Raw genomic sequence first — 24,200 nt, 5'->3', positions numbered from 1 at the left:
CAATGCTCTTACTGAGGGAAGGAGGTTGTTTGCCAAAATCTCGCAATACATGACCCCATCAATCCTCCCTTCAATACGGTGCAGTCCTCCTGTCCCCTTTGCAGAAGAGCACCCCCAGAGTATGATGTTTCCACCCCCATGCTTCACGGTTGGGATGGTTTTCTTGGGGTTGTTCTCATCCTCTAAACATGTTAAGTGGAGTTAATTCCAAAAAGCTCTATTCTGGTCTCATCTGACCACATGACCTTCTCCCATGCCTCCTCTGGATCATTCAGATGGTCACTGGTGAACTTCAAATGGGTCTGGACATGTGCTGGCTTGAGCAGGGGGACCTTGCTGCCCTGCAGGAATTTAAACCATGACAGCATCATGTGTTACTAATGTAATCTTTGTGACTGTGGTCCCAGCTCTCTTCAGGTCATTGACCAGGTCCTCCTGTGTAGTTCTGAGCTTTCTCAGAATAATCCTTACCCCACAAAGTGAGATCTTGCATGGAATCCCAGACCAAGGGAGATTGACAGTCATCTTGTGTTTCTTCCACTTTCTAATAAATAATCATAACAGTTGTTGTCTTCTACCAAGCTGCTTGCCTGTTGTCCTGTAGTCCATCCCAGCCTTGTGCAGGTCTACAGTTTTGTCCCTGGTGTCCTTAGACAGCTCTTTGGTCTTGGCTATGGTGGACAGGTTGGCGTGTGATTGATTGAGTGTGTGAACAGGTGTCTTTTATACAGGTAACAAGTTCAAACAGGTGCAATTAATACAGGTAAAGAGTGCAGAATAAGAGGGCTTCTTAAAGAAAAATTAACAGGTCTGTGAGAGCCAGAATTCTTGCTGGTTGGTAGAGGGTCAAATACTTATTTGGAGCAGTAACATACAAATAAATTATTAAAAATTCATACATTGTGATTTCCAGATTTTTTTTTTTTTTTTTTTTTAAGATTATGTCTCTCACAGTGGACATGCACCCAAGATGAAAATTTCAGACCCCTCCATGATTTCTAAGTGGGAGAAGTTGCAAAACCACAGGGTGTTCAAATACTTATTTTCCTCACTGTGTGTATATATATATATACACACACACACACACATACATACACACAGTGAGTATATATATATATATATATATATATATATATATATATATATATATATATATATATATATATATATATATATATATATATATATATGTGTGTGTGTGTGTATGTATGTGTGTGTGTTGTGTTATGTAATATATGGAAGTAAATAAATAAAACTATTTTGAACTGTTCCCATTTTAAATCTGGTGCCGATGATGGCCTTATCTACTCCATATTCCAAGTTTGTTCAAGACTGACAAAGATGGATCAAGAAGGCACTGACAGTTCAAAATGTTCCACCGTTTTACTCTTCGGGATTGAATGGGAAGGAGCAATGCTCTGTGGAATAGCCCCATTATTTTCTGTGTGTACTGAGCATCACTGCTTCATTCTAAATTGTGGTCTATCAAACTGTATTCAGGCTTTTCCCTCGATACCATCTGACAGACAGTCTACAAGACTATACAATAAGCTTCGCCTGTAATGATGTGAACCAGTGGGACTGCACTGTGAATCCTAGCTCTGTAGTCAAAGAGGAAGACATATTTAATCTTAAGAAGCAAACAGTCTGATCTACAAAGAAAAGTTAAATGGCGGTTATTAAAGTGACTGAGGATGTCGAGCAGAACAGTCATCAAGGAAATGTGGCAAGGAAAGTGAAAGGGGATTCCCCCCCTCCCTGGATACCACATGCACACAAATGGAGGGTCTGAGATATTGTGTGCAGTGTGCAGAATGAGGGAAACGCAAAACCCATTTTCCACAAAGACCAATTGACTGCAGGATTTCTGTAGGAAAATGGAGGGGGGAGGGGTGGAGGAATGGGGTGTCACCCAAATAGCAGCCCTGACCCCATCATATGCGCACATATTTAGAGTTTTACAACACAAGAAGTAAAACAACTGGGGGGTACGGGGCCTCAAGGGTTAAGGATACTGTTTCATTACAAAGGTGGACAGATGTCCACAAAGTTGCAAGCCGACACCACTTTGGGAAGTTTGTAGTCATTTGGTTCCATTCCCACCAGTTTCATCTGGGAGAAACAAGACTATAGAAACAGATAATTTTCTGTTTGTATTTAAAACAAACAAACAAACAAAAAATCCCACCTGGGCCTTTCTGTCTGGAGTTTACATGTTCTTCTCTTTCCCCTCTTTCTCATCCTCCCCCAAGTTTATTTACTAGCCCCCCGCCAAAAAAAGTTGATAAACAAATAAATAGAAGTGACATGCCTGTATATTATACACACACACACAAGCCCATGCAGCTCCGTAAATCAGACTCTGTGGAGACTTAAGTCTAGACTGAAGACATTTTTTTCCCTTGTTTCATCAATAGTATTTTGTTACTGTGTGTCTTATTCTTTTTACTTATTTATGTTTCAATTTTTTTTTTTTATCTTTTAATTCACTTTGTTCTGCTTTTTTAAATGTTTGTGAAGTGCCTTGACGTTACCTCCTCGTGATTTGGCGCTATATAAATTAATAAATTTGAATTTATGAGGCACAAAGAACTCCAGAGTAAATTGTGTGTTGTTGCAACTGAACAGACAAAAACACCAAAAAGAAGCTAAACATGCAGGTTTACCTGCATTTTTAAAACCTTAGTTAGCCTTACCTAGCCTAACCATCCTCCTAATTGCTGTTCTGGCCCTCCCATAAACTGCAAACAAATGGAGTGCATGGTCTTTCAATTTAAGAGCATGGTTTATTAATTCTTTAGACCCAGCAAAATATTCCCCTCTGTGATGCATTTTTTGACAAATGCAACTTGCACTACAGTGCAATTCATGTCTCTCCATGATGTGACAAAGTCCATCAAAATGCCGTGCCCCCTTTTTATTTAAGAGGTTAGAACACAAAAGACATACTTGAGGGAGAACCTCCTAATTCAGAGAAGATAGTGATCAATTCAACACACGACCAAATGAATATCATGGAACAAATTACCACTGGAGGGTGTTCGGTGTATTCTGCCTTCTTGTTCTTATGTGGTCCCTACAGTTCACTAAATAATTTTATCAAGTTTATCATATAAATTGTGACATTAGCTAGCTGAACTGAGGAGAAAAAAAAGATGGTGGCTGTTAACATTGTGCATAGGTGTAAGGCTGGATAAACCTGGCTGTGAACATTAGAGTTGGTAAAGCTCCATGTTGTCATGTGAAGATGTACTGCTATTTGTTGTTGCTGGTTCCATGCCTCATCTCTAAGCGAAAGGCCCCATCCCTCCATTTTTCCTTCTGTCTTCTCTTTCTGCTGCTCTTTACTCACTGTTGATGGATGTGATGTGTGAGTCGGGCCATTTGGACTTCTTGTGGGAAAATCTGAGGGCCAGATGGGAGACTGGAAGCTGGGGATTTAGCGGCTGGGAAATACATTGGCCATGAAAGTATAAATAAAATTTGTTCAAGTCTTTCTGTTACTGCTTGTTGTATAGCAATCCATCAAGCAACACAACTAACATCAGAATTGGGAAATCATTGCAGGAGCTTGAAAACAATTACAACTCTGCCAAATTATAGGCCCATCTGTAACTTACAGACGTGAAGGGATGAACAATATAGTGCCCTCTCCCAAGAAGGCAACATCATGACACACGTTCTACTCAACCTGTCTCCTTAAGTGTTAGCAAAATGCATCAGTCCTGAAACAAAGAATGGAGATCTTCAGCAGTACCACCTTTTGAGCAGTGATGGTGGGAGATTGGGAGGTTTATTCATAAGATGCTTGCCTCGGTTTTTCACAGTGGAGACAGTGCAGAACATACAGCTGTTTTTTCTACAGGTAACAACCAACATTCATTTTATAGTTCAGATTTTTTTATCCCCTGCATAAAGTTGATAGCTTACTGGGTGAATTGGTCATTTCGTCACTCAGGACACTCACATAACCATTGATAAAGCTAATGACTACTAATGTGTGACACTGAATACTGGAGAAGTCGGCCTGGTGCAAACTCAGCCCCAGGTATGAACTGGGCTCGGGGCTAACCCTGCCATGACCCAACCCTAGTACGTGATAAGTTCTCCTATGGGCAGAGTTCTCACTACCTGTGACATCAGCGCCATAACAGAGAATTATGGAAGAAGAAAAACAGTCCTACAGCCATATGCAGACCTCAAGAGACAGAGTGTGTTGAACTGATTCTCTTAAAAGTCAAACTCAAAATCTATATATAGCTGTGGCCTATACGATAAAGACATTAACAAACTGAGCCTCACATTTCAAGTTGTGTTTACACTGAGCAAAACCACAGATGGTGTGTATGTGTGTGTACAAATATCACACGTGTGGAGGAAAACCAACTGTATGTGCGACTGTGTGTCCAAGAATGGAAGCACGTAAAGCTGTACAGGCTGCTGTATAGTCCTGCAGACAGAGCAGTGCTCTCCCTAAGCAATAGACTAACGGCGCAGAACCATCTTGTTACAATCTCAGCGCGAGCATGTCGATTTTTAAGTTTAGAGTGTTCATGCTCTGTTTTGTCAGGTATTTTTCAGGTATCTCATTGGTCTGGTGCACTGTCACACAGAATAAAGCACTGTTATTGGTGAACATACACATCACACACAGGTTTAGAAGCACCATTTCCACAGGGAAAGTTCACAAACAAAGTCAGCTGACTCTCTGCCTGGGTGAATCACAATGAAGCACACACAGTGAACTGTTACTTTTAAACACTTGAACAGAAATTTTTTTTTAACTTGTACTAGATGAAATTCTCTATTGAAATACATGAGGTGGGCTTAAATAAAACATGCTGGGCTTAAATGGTTCCACCGTGAGGAACGAAGACAATGCTTTCCTTTCAAAATGTAAGATTATGCTCACAAAACTATGCATGGAGCCTAAATATGGTTTGCATCAAACATTACAGCAGTTACTACTGTGCACACATTCAGAAATCTAAAGTTTTTGTCATTGAATATTAGCGTGCTCGCTGTAGTTTGCATGTATTTTGTTGGGACGGACCATTTAAGCCCACCTGTAAAAAAAAAAAGAAAGTTAATTTATGAAATTAATCAGCTCCACAGAACAATTTATGATGCGTTTATCTAAATATCAATGTTAAATGAATAACAAAATGCTTAATATTTGTAGTTGACAACCTTAGTTCTTGTGACAGAGTAGCATTAACAGGGCTAGCAGTGTTAGCATGAGATCAGCTATGTTTGCTAGCTCATGAAAGTCATCTTTCCATTTGAAGAGAAATCATATAATTTGGCAAAATACTATTTATCTATAATCAAAATTAGCACATTTACCTCTTTCTTGACATAATATTAATGTACTTACCAAAGATGCGGCTGAAATTTGCTGAAAATGAATTAAATCTGACAGGTGCCAAAACATCAAAGTTTTTGGTTGCCTTCGTGTCAGGGGTCCCGAGACTGTATACTTTTGGGTGGGGATAACTCAGCAATGGAAAATGTGATTTGTATGCAATGAAAAATGTCAACAAAGTAACAAACCATTTGATTGGATGAAGTAATGGATGACAAAATATGTTTTCCTTTTTTTGTAAACTGCCATAAAATTTGAAAGTGGGCTAAAAGGGTTCATGGGCTTAATAGGTACACTTACCCTATATGATGAGAATACAACTTCTGTTTCAAATTTTCAACCAACAGGTTGCTGAATTTTTTTCTGCTTAGTTTTGATACCTCAAAATGAATTTATTAGTGAGTAGAAAAATTACATAAAGCTATATAAAAAGCACAGATCAAATAAATATGACAAAATCAATAAGCAAGACCAATACATGCAAGTTTATTTTATTTATTTATTATTTATTTATTCATAGCTTATTTATTTTTCCAATATGTGGCCAGGTGAGAGGTGCTTGGGATGAGGGTTGATGGTTACAATTCACTGAGGTGTGGAGAAGTGAAACTCAGCCTGTCAGGGCATCAAACTTGGCCAGGTGTGCAGCAAGTGCATCACTGATAAATTAGTGTTTAGAGACCGGTGCTGCAGTCGAGGTGTTGGAGCATCACAAACTTTGTAAAGTGTAACCGTCATTTTTCAAAGTCAAAAATGAGAGATTTTTGAGAGGGGGTTATCTCACAGACTGTCCAAGGCGTTATGCAACAAACTTTGTGTGATCATAACACTGCCAAATATCAACTTCTCAACTATTCAAAGCCTGAGGGCACAGAGAAAGAACACGAAAAAGAAGCACGAGTCAAAAACTCCCATTCAGTATGAAGTACCAGAGCTTCTCATCTCCAATACATAACACTATGTAACAATTTTTGTTCCAGGCTTTAAAGTGTTATATTTCAACTGCTTATGTCTAAAGTCTATGGAAAAATTACTACATTCAGCACAAACCTTGATTTTATTTTATTTTATTTTTTTTACGTTCTAGAAAGTTCTAAAAATTTCTTGAAATTTGTAGATAATTCTGGAAACTTCTAGAAAATTCTGGACAGTTCTAGCAGTTAAAGAATATTCTAGAAGACTACTCAGTAGTAGTGAAGGCAAATCGAGAATATTATTGAAAAAAGACTAATTTCAAAATATCATTGTCCTGATCACAGAAGCAAAGTTTCTGTGGAATAACAGCTATTTTCTATTTATTTAAGGCATAACAGGTTAGGAAAACACACTGTGTACCCAGGAACAAAACAAAAATAAAAATTTGTTACATAATGTAATCATTCAAACTGATCTTATGAGGCAGAAAAGTAAATGAACAAACATTAAAATGAAGACTACAGCAATACATAGTATACACAAATGTTATCAATCACCAGATTTGATACTAAGAGACTAAACACAGAAAAAAAAAACCTGACAAACCTGTTCTCAATATTTCTTTACCTTTTTGCTCTAGTTGTGATTTTGTTGTGCAGAAGATGAATGCAAAAAAAAAAACAAAAAAAACTAAGAGATAACACAGAACCACTCAAAAAAGGAGTGTTGAGCATACATAGAGAAGAATGTAATTAAAAGTGAAATATGTTGATGTACCATCATGACATGTGGCCAGGAAAGAAAAATGGCTATCACTCTAACAACGTTAAACTCTTCATATATCCACTTCTCCATTGTCAGAACTACGAGTTAAGTCATTTCCAGGTTTGTTGCCTTGCAATCTGTATATCTTCACCCTGTCACAGCAATAACTATAAATACATTTATGCAGTTTGTGTTCTGAGGGACTTAATCCATCGTTCAGTTTAAATCTGACATATATTTGTAGAACACTACCTCAGATATGTCGGCATAATAAACAAGTGCACTTGGTCTTTGTCCAGTATTTGAAAGGGGAACACTGCATAAATAGCTGTGTGTGTGACTGAAATTGTATTAATTTCATAAGCATGTAGAAAGCACACTGTAAAGCAAATCAAACGGGCGATGTCTGGTTATATGCCTGTCAGATCATGTGCTACAAAGACAACACAGGACAGTAATCGATTGATTACTTTTAGGCTATTCAACAATTTCAGTGTGTCACATCCAATAACAAGCAGGGTACAACAGTAATACACTACACCACAAAACACTGGTAATATGTGTCACAAGGTAGTGAAACATCACAATAAATCAGTCTTAACGAGACAAACCAGCACCAGCTGACACTTCCAAAAACACTGCAGGAGCACAATGGGGATCAGTATGTGGATGACCATATACCCACTTTAGTGCTCGAGGCACAGCCTTTGGTAGCCAGTAAACCCACAGAAATCAATTAATGTGTGAGTCATTTTGACAACTCAGACGCTCTGCCACTGAGCACTGATGAGCTCTGCAGTCCATTTCTTAGCTCCCTCTGTAAACCACGATTGCCACCAAAGTGTGCACTGCAACTCTTCTGGAGTATATTCAAAGTGCCCTTTGTGTTGAAACACCACCTTCTGTGCACACTGATGACTCCCACGTAATCCCTGGCACCTTTCAGCTTCTTTTCACATAAGAACTCCAACACTCCATTCGAATCATTGGTTGTGTCGATATTTGCAAGTCTTCCAATCAGACTGTTTGCAAACTGTGATCTTAAAACTGAACTACATTAAAGGAAACATGAAACAAAGGAAGGGGGGGGGGGGGGGGGGGGAAGAATCATAATAATAATTCCAAAAATCCAACTGAATCCTTTGGGAAACCACAGCAAATCTATGGCCAAATGTTACAAAGTGTGCACTTCCACTGAACCTGCAGTTGCGCAATAATCTCTGGAATCTTCCTATTCGGTTGCAAAGTCACGTGATAAATCTCCTTCCGGACCCAAACAAAGAAAACACGTGTTTTTGTCTGCACTCGTTAGTTGTGGTGGTGCAGTGTAAACAGTGAAAGAATGCCACAGTGTTGTGTGCCCATGTGCACCAATCGACCTGACACGTCGCAGGATTTGTCTTTCTATAGGTTTCCGACTAATGGCAAAGAAAAAAGTAGATGGCTACAGCTGATAAGGTAAATAAACATGACTATATTAGACATATTACTGCCAAGTGGACCCAACAGATAATGTTAATGTCACCATCACAAAAGTATTTAATTTAGATCAGTGATTGCAAGTAGGACTGGTATCGTTAAGAATCTATAAGTTATTCGTTATTCAGTTCACATTGTGCCGGAGCTAGCTGGTGGTCGGAGATAACAGATCTGACCACTTACCATGACAAAAGCATGTTTGTTTTTGTCTTGCAAATGCTCCGCTGAGGAAATGAGATTATTCCGACTATTTACCCAGACTGACAACAAATATGACAAAAGTAAGTACTTCTATGCACTTTTTGAGGAATTTTATGAATGCAGAAACGCACCGTCCCGTGTTATTAAACAAACGCATCCTCGCGCACGCTCCGCTGTGGAAAACTAGATTAGCTGCCTAATCAGTGGGTCAGACTCCAACGATTTAGCCAGACTGACAACAATTATGAGTAAAGTAAGTACTTGTATGCATTTTTTGTGGTTTCTTGAGGCATTTTGTGAAGGCAGAAGTGCGCTCCGACCTCAAAATGTGCTTCTATGACATAAACCTAATGCACTCTCTCCTTTTGTGGCTTTTAACCCCTTAACGCCTATTGTCGCATATATGCTACAATATTTGACTCAAATATGCAACATACCAAATTGACCACTATGCCTGTTGTCGCAAATTTGCAACATACCATTATTATTATTATAACATTATAACATAAAGTCATTACCAAAATACCAAAATTACTATTTATTTTTTGTGCAAAAGTGAAATTAATAATCTCAACATTATTTACCATCTACTTAAAGGCAAAAACACACACAAAACTTTTTTTTATATACAGCTATATAAATTCAGGCGTTAAGGGGTTAATGGCAGCCAGCATTCTGTACCATTTGCAACATTTACAGACATCATCCAACCAGAATCAAATGAATTCAAGCCCCTTTTAACCCGTTCTGGTGCGCAAGAAAAGAAGTTTGTCAACGTAAACAAAATGGCCGGCACAGCCATCGCTGTAGAGAAACCCACGTGTGTAGTTTGTTTGGTTCCGGAAAGAGATTATCACATGATGTGTTACGTCACGGCTTTGCAACCGAATGACAACATGTCTTTTGTACACCAACAGTATGGGAGTCGCATGTACAGTGCTGCTGGTCTGGAAGCTCATAGCTCCCAGTTTTATGCAAAGTCAAAGAGCACTGAGCAATTTTCACCATGACTGCCAGATATATGGGGGCCAACACCGTCCTCTTAAACAGCCCTGTGGCTCCAATAAAAATCACACATGGCCAATGAGTGCCACTTCTAGAACAGCTAATCCTGTGAAGTTGTGAGTAAAGTGAGTCAAGCTTAAAAATAATTGTAATGATGATGTATTATGAGACACGTATCAAACTGTGTGATGTCTACACAAAAACACACTTACTATACAGCTGTACTGAGTGAAACAATTTAACCAAATGAGCACTTCATTGTAGGGCTAAGTAATGACTCATTTAAAAACAAATCTCATTGTCAAAGCAATTTTCACATCCCAAGAGCCAATTTTAATCAGGCCCAAACGAGTGTTAACAGCTTCAATAAGTTGAAACAGGCAATGTGCCACATGCCCACTGTCAATTAGAGTGTTTCTGCTCAAAAACAGATCACTTCATTGAGCTGAAGAACCACTTTGACAGCTGAAAACAGTGCACTTCATGCAGTATCATTTTGTTATTGCGGGAAAAAAAACAGAGGTCATTCATCTCCACAATCGATCTCTGACAACAACAAAAATATAACAATGCTAAAATGCCCTTGGCTGTATGAGCATAAAAACAGGAAACAGAATGTGACCTATTGACCTCTTAAAATAGATCAAGGTTAGCTGTCCAAGCTCTGTGTCCCAAGAATGTTCCCTGTGAATTTGTAGACCCTGGCAGTAATAGGACTGGACTTATGCTGAGCACAGACACACAGACGGACGCAAGACCTTCACAACACCCGATGGCCATATTTTGGCCTCTGGTAATAAGATCTTGATTTAAAACAAGCAACAAGCTGAGACAGACAAAAAATGTCTGTGCTGAGTCCATGTGGAATTATCCAAGTTTTAAGATGTTTACTATGTGTGTTTTATGTGTGTGATTTTGAAGCATCTCCCATTTTACTTATTGACAGTTAATTAGAAATAGTAGATAGGTGACACTTTTTAAATTTGTATATCACATTAGAACTGTATTCTGCAGAATTTATATTTTTTGCATCCCTTCAGGTTAAGACAGTTTTCCTTACCGCGATCGCCAATATATGCTCGCTCATGGGGTGGGTAAAGTCATGTATGGCATGTTGAGGTAACCTATGAGGAGTACATACTGTATAAATAAACTGAATTGAAAACTAAGAATACTTAGCTTGTTCTTATAGCTAAGTGAAGACCACTGTAGGTTTGCTTCACAGGGACAAATTAAGCTATATAACTGCTCCTCTAATACAGATGGCTGCTGAAGACTTGAGTTGTTATTGGTGTGTAACGCAGTGCCATGTAGTATTCAAAACTCTTGCAGGACATCCTATCTGGTTCATCAAAATACATTGTTTTCTGAACAGGCATTTAGTGCTCAGAGCGGGAATGAGAGAAGCACGATTCTTGCCATTACAAATCACTGCATCAGCAAAGTTATTCTACAGCCATTACTGTAAAATAAATTTGCTACATAATGTTATTTTATGGATAGTTATTGTCATTTTTATGTTCTCGTAAAAATGAAATGGTTTCACACTTCCACCACTAGTATATCAGTGCCCAACAAAAACAATGCGCTCTAACAATAAAAGTGTGCAACAATAAGTTAAAATGTAGCAGAATTTTTTTAAAAGTAACAGTTTATATACCAAGAGTCATCAGGAGATGACATATCCCCCAAGTCCCTACAAATCAGTAATACAAAGTCTCAGGGGATCACCCAAGTACACCCTTGTGCTAAATATGAATAAAACTGGTCAGCTGGTTCTTGAGATTGCCACAAGGGTGGCAATGACAGTATCTTGAATATCATGCTGTGACCTTGAAACTGACCCCAAGGTCACCATAATCAACTGGTGTCGGGGGATGAAATTGGTCAGCTGGTTCTTGAGATATCACGCTAACGAGCAAAAACGGACAGATGGACAGACAGATGGACGGATATGCTGATCACTATAGCCACCCCTATTTCATACCAGGGGGATAAAAACCGTAAATAGAGTCTGTATGTCACAGTATTAGAATAGTAAGTCCTTTCAGCTGCTCCCTTGTTTTCATTCGGGGTCACCACAGCAGATCCAAGGTGGACCTGGATGTTGATTTGGCACAACTTTTACGCCAGATGCCCTTCTTGACTCAACTCCACGTTACATGGAGAAATGTGGCAGGGATGAGGTTTGAACCGGGAAACTTCTGCACTGAAACCAAAACCACTAACCACTTGGCCACCACCCTTGCAACCATGTCACAATTTTAGAATAAGAAGTTGCAATTAGAAAATCACGCAGCCCAATTTCATTAGACTGTACAACCTGATAACGTAATAATTAAAGGACATGTCGCACAGAAATCATAACAACTTAGATTTAGGCTGTTAGTGGCTCTCAGATGATGATTCAAAGTATACAGCATTTGCAACAAATAGTTATGGAGACTGCCGAAAACAAAGTACTCTTGAGTGCTTGTTTTTCCGAGTGTTTCCAACAGCGTCTACCTAGCTTTGAGGAAACATCCCAGTGTGCTTTGTACAAGAATGACAACAAACCTCTACTAAAGTAAGCAAGAAAACGACAGAGATTTTTTGGATATTCTACACGGCTGCAATGACACAAGGATGCATCGTAGGAGGCTGTGACATCCGTTACAGTGATTCTGTGTTGCCAAAAGATGAGCAAAAGTGGATTAGTTTGCATATTTGGCCTAAAGACAACCTCAAACAGATGGGAAAATGGACAGAGTTTGTGAAATCAACTCGCAAGTTCTGGAAGGGTCCCACTGCTTCATTGACAATATGCAGGGAGCATTTTGTCATCCCCAATGATTTTGTAGGCTATGCACCGTGGTTCAGTGGGCATCGGGGTCATTTGGACTTGCAGCCACACGCATCCCGACCATTAAGCCCGCTCGTGCCAAGCTTTATGTGCAGTCTGTGGAAGAAAGAGAAAATGTCTGCGGATGTGACCCTGGCTCATCTGGTCCACCAAAGAGGAGGAAAACCGCTTCAGTCACAAAGTTAAACCTTTAATGAGTAAGTCTAATCTGTTTTCAATATTCTGAGTCAACCTATAGTTATAAATATTCATAAGAATAAACTGTCTCTTATCCATAATGATACATACTTTGTATAAAAATACTGGTCTCCATAAATCTGCAGGTCATTTCTGGAATGCTACCTGCCATTATAATTATATAATGCAATTATACTTGTTTTGCAATATTTATGAGACAGTAAATACAATGAATCCTGGGTTTGAACACCATTAGATTTTAAAAACTTAATAGTTTAAGACCTATTAACAGTTTAAGACCACCCAATCCAGACAGAGCAAACATACAAAACATATTTTACCTGCATGTTCAGAGTACCTGTCTTGAAAGACCACAGATTTTTGGCTGTAAGGCTGGTCTTAAAACACAGGCTCCAAACTTCCAGTACGCTACAATACAGTGTGTAAGTTGGTACCAATGTGGTGCCTAATTATTCTTAAAAAAATGAATTCCAACACTCGTAAAATGCAACGGACTATACATATATATATATATATATATATATATATATATATATATATATATATTCCACAATTACAGAAAGACGAGCATTTATTGTTGTAGCACTGCAATGCAAGATTAGTGTACATGCATGCACATTTCAGGTGTTTATAAAGTATGTTTGTTATAACTACTGGTTAAAATGTGGTTTACATAATTTACAGGAAATGTCTGAGCAGCAACGTGCAGTCAAGTTGGATGCAGATCTCCAGATGGTGGAGTGCAGCCAGTTACATACTTCTGAAGCACACCAAGTTCCACAGGTCTAACCTCATTCAGCTCATTCCAACACCTCCGTGTTGGAAAACATTAGGAAGATTCAGACGGCTTTCGGTGGCTTTTCAGTTGAGTGAGTAGCCGAGAAACTGTGTAACAGCTGGGCATGCCACAACATGTCCTGTGAGACTTCCAACACGGAGGAAGTCTGTTGTGCACCATGAGCGGCTCCATCCCGACGCGCGAATTCCTCCGCACGTCTTTCATTACAAAATCTCCTGTAACAGTGGAATGTGCCGCAAAAGTGCTGATGTCCAACTCTTCAGCAATTTCTCTGGTAGTCACACGACGTGCCGGATCAACACAGCGTTCACTTTGGAAATGACCTGGTCGTTTCAGCCTGTCGATGGCCGCTCGGAGTGCGGCGCGCCCTCTGCCGGTGTGGGCCGTCTTTATTCCGGTTGTAATGGTCCTTAATCTGTGTGACGCCGATAGAATCTTCACCGAAAGCCATGTGAATTTTGCGAATGGTTTCCACCTAGCTGTCTGTCACAGTTTCTGAAAAAATTTTCATGGAGCAAAGTGGCAGTCGCTCAGCCATTTCCCTGACAATGAAAATCAGAAGAGGGGGCTGGACCAGTGCTCACTCAAAGCCTGCCCACAGGCGAATGACGCAACCGACAGGCGTGAAAAAACTCATGCATGCGCACGAAGGTTCAAGCTTGGCTGATGCAAGCGGACATGATTCAAATCCATATAGTTTTTGAAAAAAATAAAAAGGTCCGTTACTTTTCGGACAGACCTCGTATATATATATATATATATATATATATATATATATAAAAACTAAATGAACAATGAACACAGTATTTTACCTAGAGATGAGCATGGGCAGCACTGTAGCTTAGTGGTTAGCACTGTTACCTCACAGCAAGAACATCATGGGATTGATCCCTGTGTGGAGTTTGCATGTTCTCCCCGTGTTTGCGTGGGTTCCCTCCGGGTGCTCCGGCTTCCTCCCACATCCAAAGACATGCAGGTTAGGTGGATTGGAAACTTTAAATTGTCCATAGGTGTGCCTGTGGGTGAAACTATGCTTGTTTGTCTATATGTGTCCATGTGACAGACTGGCGTCCTGTCCAGGGTGTACCCCGCCTCATGCCCTATGACTGCTGGATATAGGCTCCAGCTCCCCATGACCCTTAATTGGAGTAATGCTGAAGATGAGTGAGTGAGTGAGTGATGATGGCTGTATCAGTGTTATGTATGAAAAGTTGTATAGCATATCACTGAATTATAATATTTGTATGTGTTACAGCGCAGACCAGCCAACAAATGACTTGCATGTACTCTGTCAGCACATCCGTAAACCTCCTCATTGGTCTCCATCTTCTCCTCTTGCCTGGTGGCTCCATCTTCAGCATCCTTCTCCCTGTTTACCCTGGGTCCCTCCTCTGCACATGTCCAAACCATCTTTGATACTTTCGATGTCTTGCATTTAGCAAAAGGTATATTATTATTACACCCAATAAGGAAATGGGATAATGTATTGTAATATGCAAAAACAGCATTACTGAGGAGGGCATTACGGTGTCATATGCACGTGTGTTGAAGAAGCTGGACAGTTTCAAAGACCAAAGGGTGTTGGCCATTGGTGACTGGCGACAGTCCGTTACCAACCACATCTACTGGGTGGCAGCCTCCACTGCTGCTGTAAATGAAGTGTTGATTGCTGCCAAATGGGAAAGTCTCTTGGACCACGTCTGTAATAAAGAGAACTCGGCAACACGCTCTTCCCCCAGTGCCTTCATCCGCCTTAGAAGCAGACCAAGCCAGAAAGACACAGTGGTTGAAACCGAGTGAGTTCTACATTTAGCTCCCATATGGAGTGTCTCTGTCTGCAGCTGCCTCAACCTCTTGTGACCTAGATTCATGAAACCCTACTGGGCATAATTCCATGAAACTTGGCAGTTTTACACTTTGGGAAGGGATGGTGCACTGATAGGTTTTTGGCGAGCAGAGTATAAAAGTTGTAGTGGAATACATAAAGAATTATTCACTGGGATGTGTGCCAGGTGAATTTTGTTTATTGACCTTACTTGTATTCAAGCACAAAATAGCAACCAGAAAAAATACAGGCTTGTGATTAACAATGAAAAAAGATGTGTAATATATTGCAGAGCTTGCAATAATAAAAAAAAAGCTACTGCATTACATGCTACATGTAGTGGAGCATATTTCCATTAAACTTCTTATTCTTTTGTTATTTTAGTACAATGTTGGCAGTGATACACTACAACGAGCAACGAGAAGAGCAACAGAATACAGGCTGTTACCAAGGAGGGCAGGCCACAGTAAATTTTGCTGAGTAAAATATACTCTGCCGGAATAACATTTGGTCCCAGTATATTTAACTGGACTGGGACCAAATGTTATCCCAAGAGAGTAAATTTCACTCCGCAAAATTTACTGTATAGACTCTGCGAAAAAGTTCTATATATAGCTGCAAAATATTGTCATATATTACAAATTTTAAAATTCTCAGTTAATGGTGTATTGTGACCTTAACCTTGGTTGTAAGACCTGCATTTTCACACACATGTAGGATCTTGGAGAAAATCACTGTACACTTAATTACATAAAGGCTGTGAATAGTTCTGAGAAGTGTTTGGGTCTTTGCTAAAAGTTTTGTAGAGTAGCCAGTGAAATCACTTAAAGGCTCAAAATTATCTGATTATCTCTCTTGGAATACAAATATTGGTTTACTGCCTTTCTAGATTATGTGCAGCAGTTTATGAGGAATGTTCTTAATATGCACATGCGTGAGAGCAGTGAAGATGATGGAGCGCGAGAGCATCTCCAGCAGATTCGCCACAGACTGCCAGGACCCTTGTGCAACAAGTTCCTGAAACGCTAACAATCAGGAAGCTGTTTGAAATCTTGTGCATTGATACAAGAAACAATAACCTGAGCCTGTATGTTATTTTGCATTTACACTCTTCACATTTTGTTGTATAACTGCTACTTGATATTGTGCCTTAGGATTCCTGATGATGGAAATTATTGTTACAGAAGCATGTAGATGAGGTTGTTAGAAACTCACAGGAAGAGTCAAAACAAACAGAAGCTCTTCAAGGTAACTAAAACATCAGTTTTTATTTTCATGCATATATTGAAACTCCTTATATATTGCAGAACTGGAGGGAAAACTGTCCCTGATTAGTTTGACGACACAAGCTGGGAGTCGAACCCGGTTATGTCGTCCCAGCCATCCCCAACACCACCTCACTAAAAGACAAAGAAGATAATGGTGTGCTTCTGTAAATGACATGTAATACGGGACTTTTCAAAGACTGTAGAAAGATTCTGAAAAAATGTTTTGGGAGGATTTCATATAATGCTGTACATAAATGTAATGTGACTTAACATGTACTTTTTTTTAAATGTTATTTATTTGGTTTGGGGTTTGACATACAATTTGAGGTTTGTTTGCACTATTATGGCTTTAGTTTTGTTCTATGAATATAGGAATGCCATTATAATGTGATACAATACAATGTGTATTTTGAGCATCCCTAATTTTGTGTATTGTTGTTTTTTGGTTATTCATAAGAAGGTAAAAACTCACTCATGCTGATTTGGTATGATGTTTTCCAAAAATGAACCTGCTGACTCGCCAAGCGAGACAAATAATAAAATTAAAATACATCACTAATTATCACCGCATGTGCAAGGATAGACTTACAATCATGAATACTTTGATGTTGTGTTGCTAACCGGGATGTTAAATAATGTGCCACATGTCCTTTAACTGATAATGTAATAACTCCTGATAATGTAATAAAAATATCCTCATAAATCCATAAAATGTAATAAAACCGATAAGGTAGTAACTTCCCAATAATGCAATAAGGTGCACTTGCCAAGAGTGTAATAATCTCCATACCAATTGTGTAACAAAGGCCTGTACATTTGCAGAATCTGATAATGTAATAATTTCCCAACACATAAATTTGGCCAATGTTGTCATAGCAGGCCATCAATTTTTGAGGCCCAAGTGGTGAAGGCAACTGACTGATTTGCTGTTCTCTGTACCTTAACCCTGCTGCTTCACTATCTGCAGATATTATTTATTTTATAATATTGTGAATGCATATTTTTTATGAAGTTGTTGGCCATGTGCTGTGGTTGTGGGTAGGTGGTAGGGGAGGTGATGGTCTAGTGGAGGGGAGGTGATGATCTAGTGGTTAAGGTGTTGGGCTTGAGTCCAGAAGATCATGGGTTCAAATCCCCGCCTGACTGGAAAATCACTAAGGGCCCTTGGGCAATCCCCTATTGCTCCCGGTGTGTAGTGAGCGCCTTGTATGGCAGCACCCTGACATCGGGGTGAATGTGAGGCATACTTGTAAAGCGCTTTGAGCATCTGATGCAGATGGAAAAGCGCTATATAAATGCAGTCCATTTATTTGTGGTCACCAGTCAACGGGGATGAGTAGACATACAATGCCATCTTTTAACTACTGCAAGGAAACTTTAAAACCCCTGTGAAAATGTGAACAAAAATGCTGTTATAAGATTGTGGAGCAAAAGGGACTGTTTCTCTTTATAAGATGATGGCAAGACTGTCCTATGTGATTGGGGGGTGGGCGCTAAACTCCAAGCTTGGTGGAAAGTGGCATCAACAAAACTAAAGGTTCAGGGGCAAGAAAATGCATGACATGATACATTCTAAAATGCAAGATGTGTTCAGTAGGTATTTTTGGTTAAAGCCACTGAAAGGGAAAGCCAGCAGTGGAACCATTCAAAGTGCACCCCCCCCCCAAATCATCTGCCAAAGACGAGGGAAAGCAGAGCAAATGCATTGAACATGTTTTGTAGTATATAGTGTAACATATAACAACTTTATAAAAATTATGCATTTACAATAATATAGAATAAATAATATCTGTAAATAGCAAAATAATCTCCATACCAATAATGTATTGGTGTGGAGATTATTACATTATTGGGAAGAGCACTTTATTATATTTTTTTGGGGAAGTTATTACATTATCAGGTTTAATTATGTTTTATGGACTTATGAGGACATTTTGTTACATTATTGGCAGTTATTATAACATCAGCAAATTATTACATTATCACGTTCTACATGGATCACTTCATGTTTTCTACCAAGTAGGCTTCCTAGATCCCAAATCCTTCTGCTGTGTTTAGTTTCTATTTGGTGATGTGGCAAAAAAACGTCTGCGCATGTTGTGATGAAACGCTGTAAAACCCTGTTCCCTCACAGCACACTCACAATAGAAAAGGAGAGGGAACGGGGGCGAGAACAAGAAGCAGAAAATAGATCAAAAGAAAAGAGATGGAAAATGACAACACAGACAAGTGATGAGCTGTAGTTTTGCCCATCTTATTTATAAGACCTGAGCTTTGACACGTATGTGGCACAAGAATAGCAGACAAGAGTTTGTAGATTGGAACAGAAAATAATATTTATCAACGATTCTGCAGAGGTTGCTGCTAAAATAATTACTAACACTTATGGAGGTCAGCAAGGATCCAACAACTGGTTACACAGACAGAGACAGCGGCTGCTGGAAGAGCACGCAATCAGGAAAATAAATAACATCCCAAGCTAGCCGTGCACACGGTATTCAATCATACAGAATGACACACAAACTAATAGACCAGCAGTCCTCTCACATGTGTAACAGATCTGCAATACTAGCTGTGTGGCTGACCCCTGGTTACACTGCTCCAAGTGACACAGCTGCCAGACTCCCAGAGGAACCACAGTGGCGTCACATGGGAAACTCACCAGGCCTCAATTTTAGGGTGGGGGCACAGAGGCTGCATATGAAGAGCAATGAAGGTTTTTGATGGAGCAGACAGCCCTGGTTTTGTGCAGTGCTCAGCCAGGGTGTTGAATGACGTGGTGCACATGTCTACTTGTGAATGTTTTGGAGCTTGTGCTGATAAAAAACAGAATCGTCAGGGAAAGCCAGGAATCACCCCTCAAAGTACACGGGACTACAGAGCATCACTCTCCTGTGGTCACTGTCTGTGCCTGTTTAAAAAAAAAAAAAAAAGCACATACAAAAAATCCCTGCTGATGTGGCTGGAAGGAGTCATGTGGTGAGTCACGGAGCACTGTGTGTGTATTTATCCCATAGGAAGCTGCAGAGCTATAACGGGTCAGTGTGGACACTGAGGAGAACACTGTGCTATTTGCCAACACTGATATAGGGGACAGTGAGTCTGATGTCTGGACAGGAAAAGGGGTCTACAATTAACCATAACAACCTTTTCATGGACATTCTGACCAAACAGAGCCCAAGGAAGTACACCAAGGCTCTAAATTGGGAAGTCATACTAATTCAACACATCTGTGTTATTATTTCCATGCCATCCAAAGAACAGTAAAGCTCAGTGAAAGCTGACTGGCAGCAGATTAAACGCTGGACATCACTCAGAGATGCTGGGTCAGACCGGGTCAGGTCTGACTATCGCATGCTGCATTGTGCATTTTCTGATGTAGTTAAATTGTCAGTATATTTTAGCTTGGTTGAGCAGTGGTGTGCACTGGGGCCTCACAGTGAGAAGTCTGCAGGTTTATAGCTGATCTGCACTCCATCGCTCTGCGTGGAGTATCGCCAGATCTTATGGCTATTTGCTAAAATTCAAGGACATCACACTTAAGGGGTAACCCTGTTGTGTCTGATGATTTGCGGACGTTAATTCTGGATTGTACAGTCGCAAATTGAGTTTTAAAAAGGAGTTTTACTGATATTTGTGACCATAATCCAGCATTAACTTCTGCAAATCAGACACAAGGGTTATTCCCATTCTAATCCAATTTCATCGTTTGCACGGTTTATTTTTCTGTAAGTAATTTGGTCAGCGAAGGTTACCTTAGCAACAGCGTCTTCATGCCAAACTGGAAATTCTGTAAGCAGACCCACAGACTTCTCCATCTCGTCAACTGCATTCAGTAATTCCGTATCAGAATCCACTATTTTCGTATGATAGATTAAATTCACCCATTTCAGCATTGTTGTCGCTGCACTAGTTGACATCTGCGTAGCAAAGCAGTCAAAGCGTGGAGTAATACATCAAATGTGAAACGGCTGAATATTTTGCCACAATCAATGCAATATTTTATGGTTGGAAATCTCACACAATTAACCAATCAGATTTGCGGAACAAATGTAATTTCATTAGAATTTAGGTTAGTCAGTCTAAACTACACTGCTCGTAGGTGACTATGTGAGAGAGAATGGAATGGTCAGACAGAGAAACAGTGTGAGAAAAAAAAACAAAACAGGCATTGCAGAGGGATCATGGCACCTCTCAGCCCAGAGGTCTCAAAGCGATTCCAGAAAAGGCCAAGAGAGTGCAGGTTTTCTTTGCAACCAGCCACTCCACCAGGTGATTTCACTGATTAACGGATTCCATCTGGTCAAAGTGATGTTAATCAGTGAAATCACGAGGTGGAGTGGCTGGTTGCAAAGAAAACCTGCACCCTTTACGGTCTTTTCTGGAATCACTTTGAGAGCTCTGTTTTAGCCCATCATAAATACTGTTAATCCAGGAACTATTTACTAGGTTTAAAAAAAAGCTTCAGGTGATCTTGGCTTTTGATCCTACAGTTTTTGATGGTTTAAAAAATGTCTAGGGAATGTCACCTTTGACCTTATAAGCTTACAAATCAAAAGGCTGTGTTCCAGCAAATGTGCAAAAAGTGAGGGATGATGAGATAAACAGGACAAAAACTCAGCAATATTCTGCGCAACTGTTGCAATAATGCAACAAATACTCAATACGCTGCAAAACATTTGCAGATCTCCATCAAGCTGAAAGTACCCAAAGCCCCCAGAGGCATGAAATGTCAGTGGGGGAACTGACAGAAAGGAGACATTTTGTTGGCTGGACTGTAAAAGTAGTTTCTCTTTCCATCTTTCCACATTAAAAATAAAAAATAAAAAATGTAGACTGTTGATCTGACAACCCTGCTACTGGCCACTGAGTGGAAAAAATAATCTGGACAATTCCTTGTCTGAGGGTGCAGTCTTTTAATTAAGATCTTATTGCAGTAATTATTATTACTGCTTTGGATAAATCAACTCTCACACAGTCATGTTTACATTCCTTTTGTTTCCATTTGTAAATGTAGACGTGACGGAGTGTTAACTGTGGTCTCGTTTCCCTGCAGGGAGGTCTGGAGGGATTTGGAGGAAACACCAGCAGGCGTCCGTCTATCAATCCGACCAGCCAGAAGCGATGCAGGGGCTGATCTGGAGTGTCTGCACCCTGCTCTGTCTCTCCCTCTGGGAGCAAAGTTACTGCAGGAGCTCCAGGGAAAAAAGAAAAGAAGCCTCTCTCCTCAGGAATAAAAGAGCTCCGCTGGACCCTGATGCCAAAAAGTGTTCTTACACCTTCCTGGTGCCTGAACAGAGGATCACAGGTACAAAGAATAACTACCACTACTATTACTACTACTACTTCTTTAATGTTGTGATGATGTCACAATTCATTACCTGCCATCAGGTCCAATCTGTGCCAGCACCACAGGTCCTGAGCCAGATAAGGACAGAGTGACACGCATCGACATAGCGGACGTGAGAGAAGTGCTCAACAAGCAGCGACGTGAAATTGAAACCCTGCAGCTGGTGGTCGATGTGGACGGCAACTTGGTGAATGAGATGAAGCTGCTGAGAAAAGAGAGCAGGAACATGAACTCCAGGGTGACCCAGCTCTATATGCAGCTGCTACATGAGATCATCAGAAAGAGAGACAACTCTCTGGAGCTGGCCCAGCTGGAGAATCGTGTCCTCAATGTGACCTCGGAGATGATGCGTCTGGCCTCCAGGTACAGGGAACTGGAGGCCCGCTTTTCCGCAATGGCTGGAGTGGTTAACAACCAGTCCATTCTCATCAGTGCATTGGAGGAACAGTGTATTAGGACCCTGGGGCGCAGGGAGATGCCTGTAGTTCCCCCGCTGGTACAAGTCGTACCACAGAATATACCAGTTAACAACCGTTTCACTAACGAGATACAGAGAGACAATAACAATCGGGCCTTTACCCGTGGCTCGCGAATGAACGTGCCGACTTCAAGCCCGTTTGGTCTCGATCCTCCACCACCACAAGGGACACTGACCTCTGATGGTACGTACAAACATCAAGCTGATTAAACAATTATTGCTGAAAATAAACTAATCAACAATTCATGAATACTGTAGGAGCTGGGAAAACTTAGTGATGAAAGCAACACGATTGGCATTTTGTAATTTTAGGTTGGCTACTACCCAACACCAGTTCACTGCTGAACTACTGTCAGATGTAGTCTGACAGCTGTAGACATTTGAGCTATAAAGTTGAAGCCATAATCCCTTCAGTCAGCCAGGTCACAATTCATTCAGTAGATTAATTTTCATTTATCATGAATCCTAACGGGTATAAACAGCAGATTAAAAACACAAAGACTCAACAACCAATGAAAAACATGAGCTGATAACATTACAGCACATCGTTCGCTGTAAAATAAACACTGACTGAAGGTTTTTCCACTATCGGAGGGACGAGAAAATGCAATATACTACAAAATTCACCTCGACACCCACATTTTACACCAGATTACCCAATTCTGGCTTTTGTCAAACAGGACAAATGTTAAATGAGGAAGTGTTTTTCTTTTTTTTGGGTAGGTTTGTTTGGGGGGAGAGAGGGGGCAGGAGGGCTGAAATTTGTGATGGTAAAAGTGGCCTCATTTGTTTTTGTGTCACAGTGTCAAGGTGGTTGGGGATTCTTACAAGCACTTTGTAGCATCTTGTCCATTTATCATGTCAAATAAATAAATAAAATACATTTATTCCTGCCATTGGTTGAACAAAATTTAAAAAAATGCCAATTTTGGAGGCAATTTTACAGACAATTCCTTCAATAACTGTAAATTACATGAGAATTATGATACAAAATTGATTTATTTATTGCAAGAGATTGCTGAGGCACAGTTGGCTCATCTTTGGCATATTGGAGAAGCAGTGAAATCATGAATTCCTGTAAGTCCTATTTGGCAGACATCATTGGCTGGAATGTAGTGAGCATATGCACTAAATTAGTGGGATCTGAATAAGGGCCCAAAAGAGAACTTTAGAGAATAAGGACATATTGAACACTTGGCATTCGTATGAAAATCCCACAGAGAAATTATTTTCATCAAGTGGTGTTCTTTGGCATGCAATTTGTCAGTGGCAAAAAAGGTTGAAAGGGATTATAATGCTCCCACTTACAATATCCCCAATCAGTATTTGCTATACGCACACACACACACACACACACATACATATACATATATATACATACATATATACATACATATATACATACATACACATACATACATATACACATACATACATATACACATACATACACATACATACATATACATATATACATACATACACATACATACATATACACATATACATACATATACACATACATACACATACATACATATACACATATACATACATACACATACATACATATACACATATACATACATACACATACATACATATACACATATACATATATATACATACACATACACATATATACATACATATACACATATACATATATATACATACACATACACATATATACATACATATACACCATAC

At 39.8% G+C, this 24,200-nt stretch overlaps 2 protein-coding genes across 8 annotated transcripts in view; one reads left to right on the top strand and one right to left on the bottom strand.

The window, feature by feature from the left end:
• The window catches only part of ralgps2 (Ral GEF with PH domain and SH3 binding motif 2), a 286,105-nt gene that overhangs the window by 79,147 nt on the left and 182,758 nt on the right, over window positions 1-24,200 (bottom strand). The window lies entirely within an intron of this gene.
• Window positions 1-24,200, top strand: part of angptl1a (angiopoietin-like 1a) — a 41,858-nt gene that overhangs the window by 9,621 nt on the left and 8,037 nt on the right. The window contains exons 1-3 of one of the 3 annotated variants that reach the window (XM_034180401.1): window positions 14,645-15,014; window positions 21,719-21,970; window positions 22,054-22,674. In XM_034180401.1, coding sequence (XP_034036292.1) covers window positions 21,787-21,970; window positions 22,054-22,674 — 805 coding nt within the window. In that variant the 5' untranslated portion in view covers window positions 14,645-15,014; window positions 21,719-21,786. Of the gene's footprint in view, window positions 1-14,644; window positions 15,015-21,716; window positions 21,971-22,053; window positions 22,675-24,200 lie in introns of those variants that run through there. The other 2 variants (XM_034180399.1, XM_034180400.1) reach the window with 2 other exon arrangements.

The sequence above is a fragment of the Thalassophryne amazonica genome, chromosome 10 (genome assembly GCF_902500255.1).
Source record: "Thalassophryne amazonica chromosome 10, fThaAma1.1, whole genome shotgun sequence".
NCBI classification, from domain to species: Eukaryota; Metazoa; Chordata; class Actinopteri; order Batrachoidiformes; family Batrachoididae; genus Thalassophryne; species Thalassophryne amazonica.
Note: the sequence above shows the minus strand (reverse complement) of the source record. Positions and strands in the feature narration are given on the sequence as shown.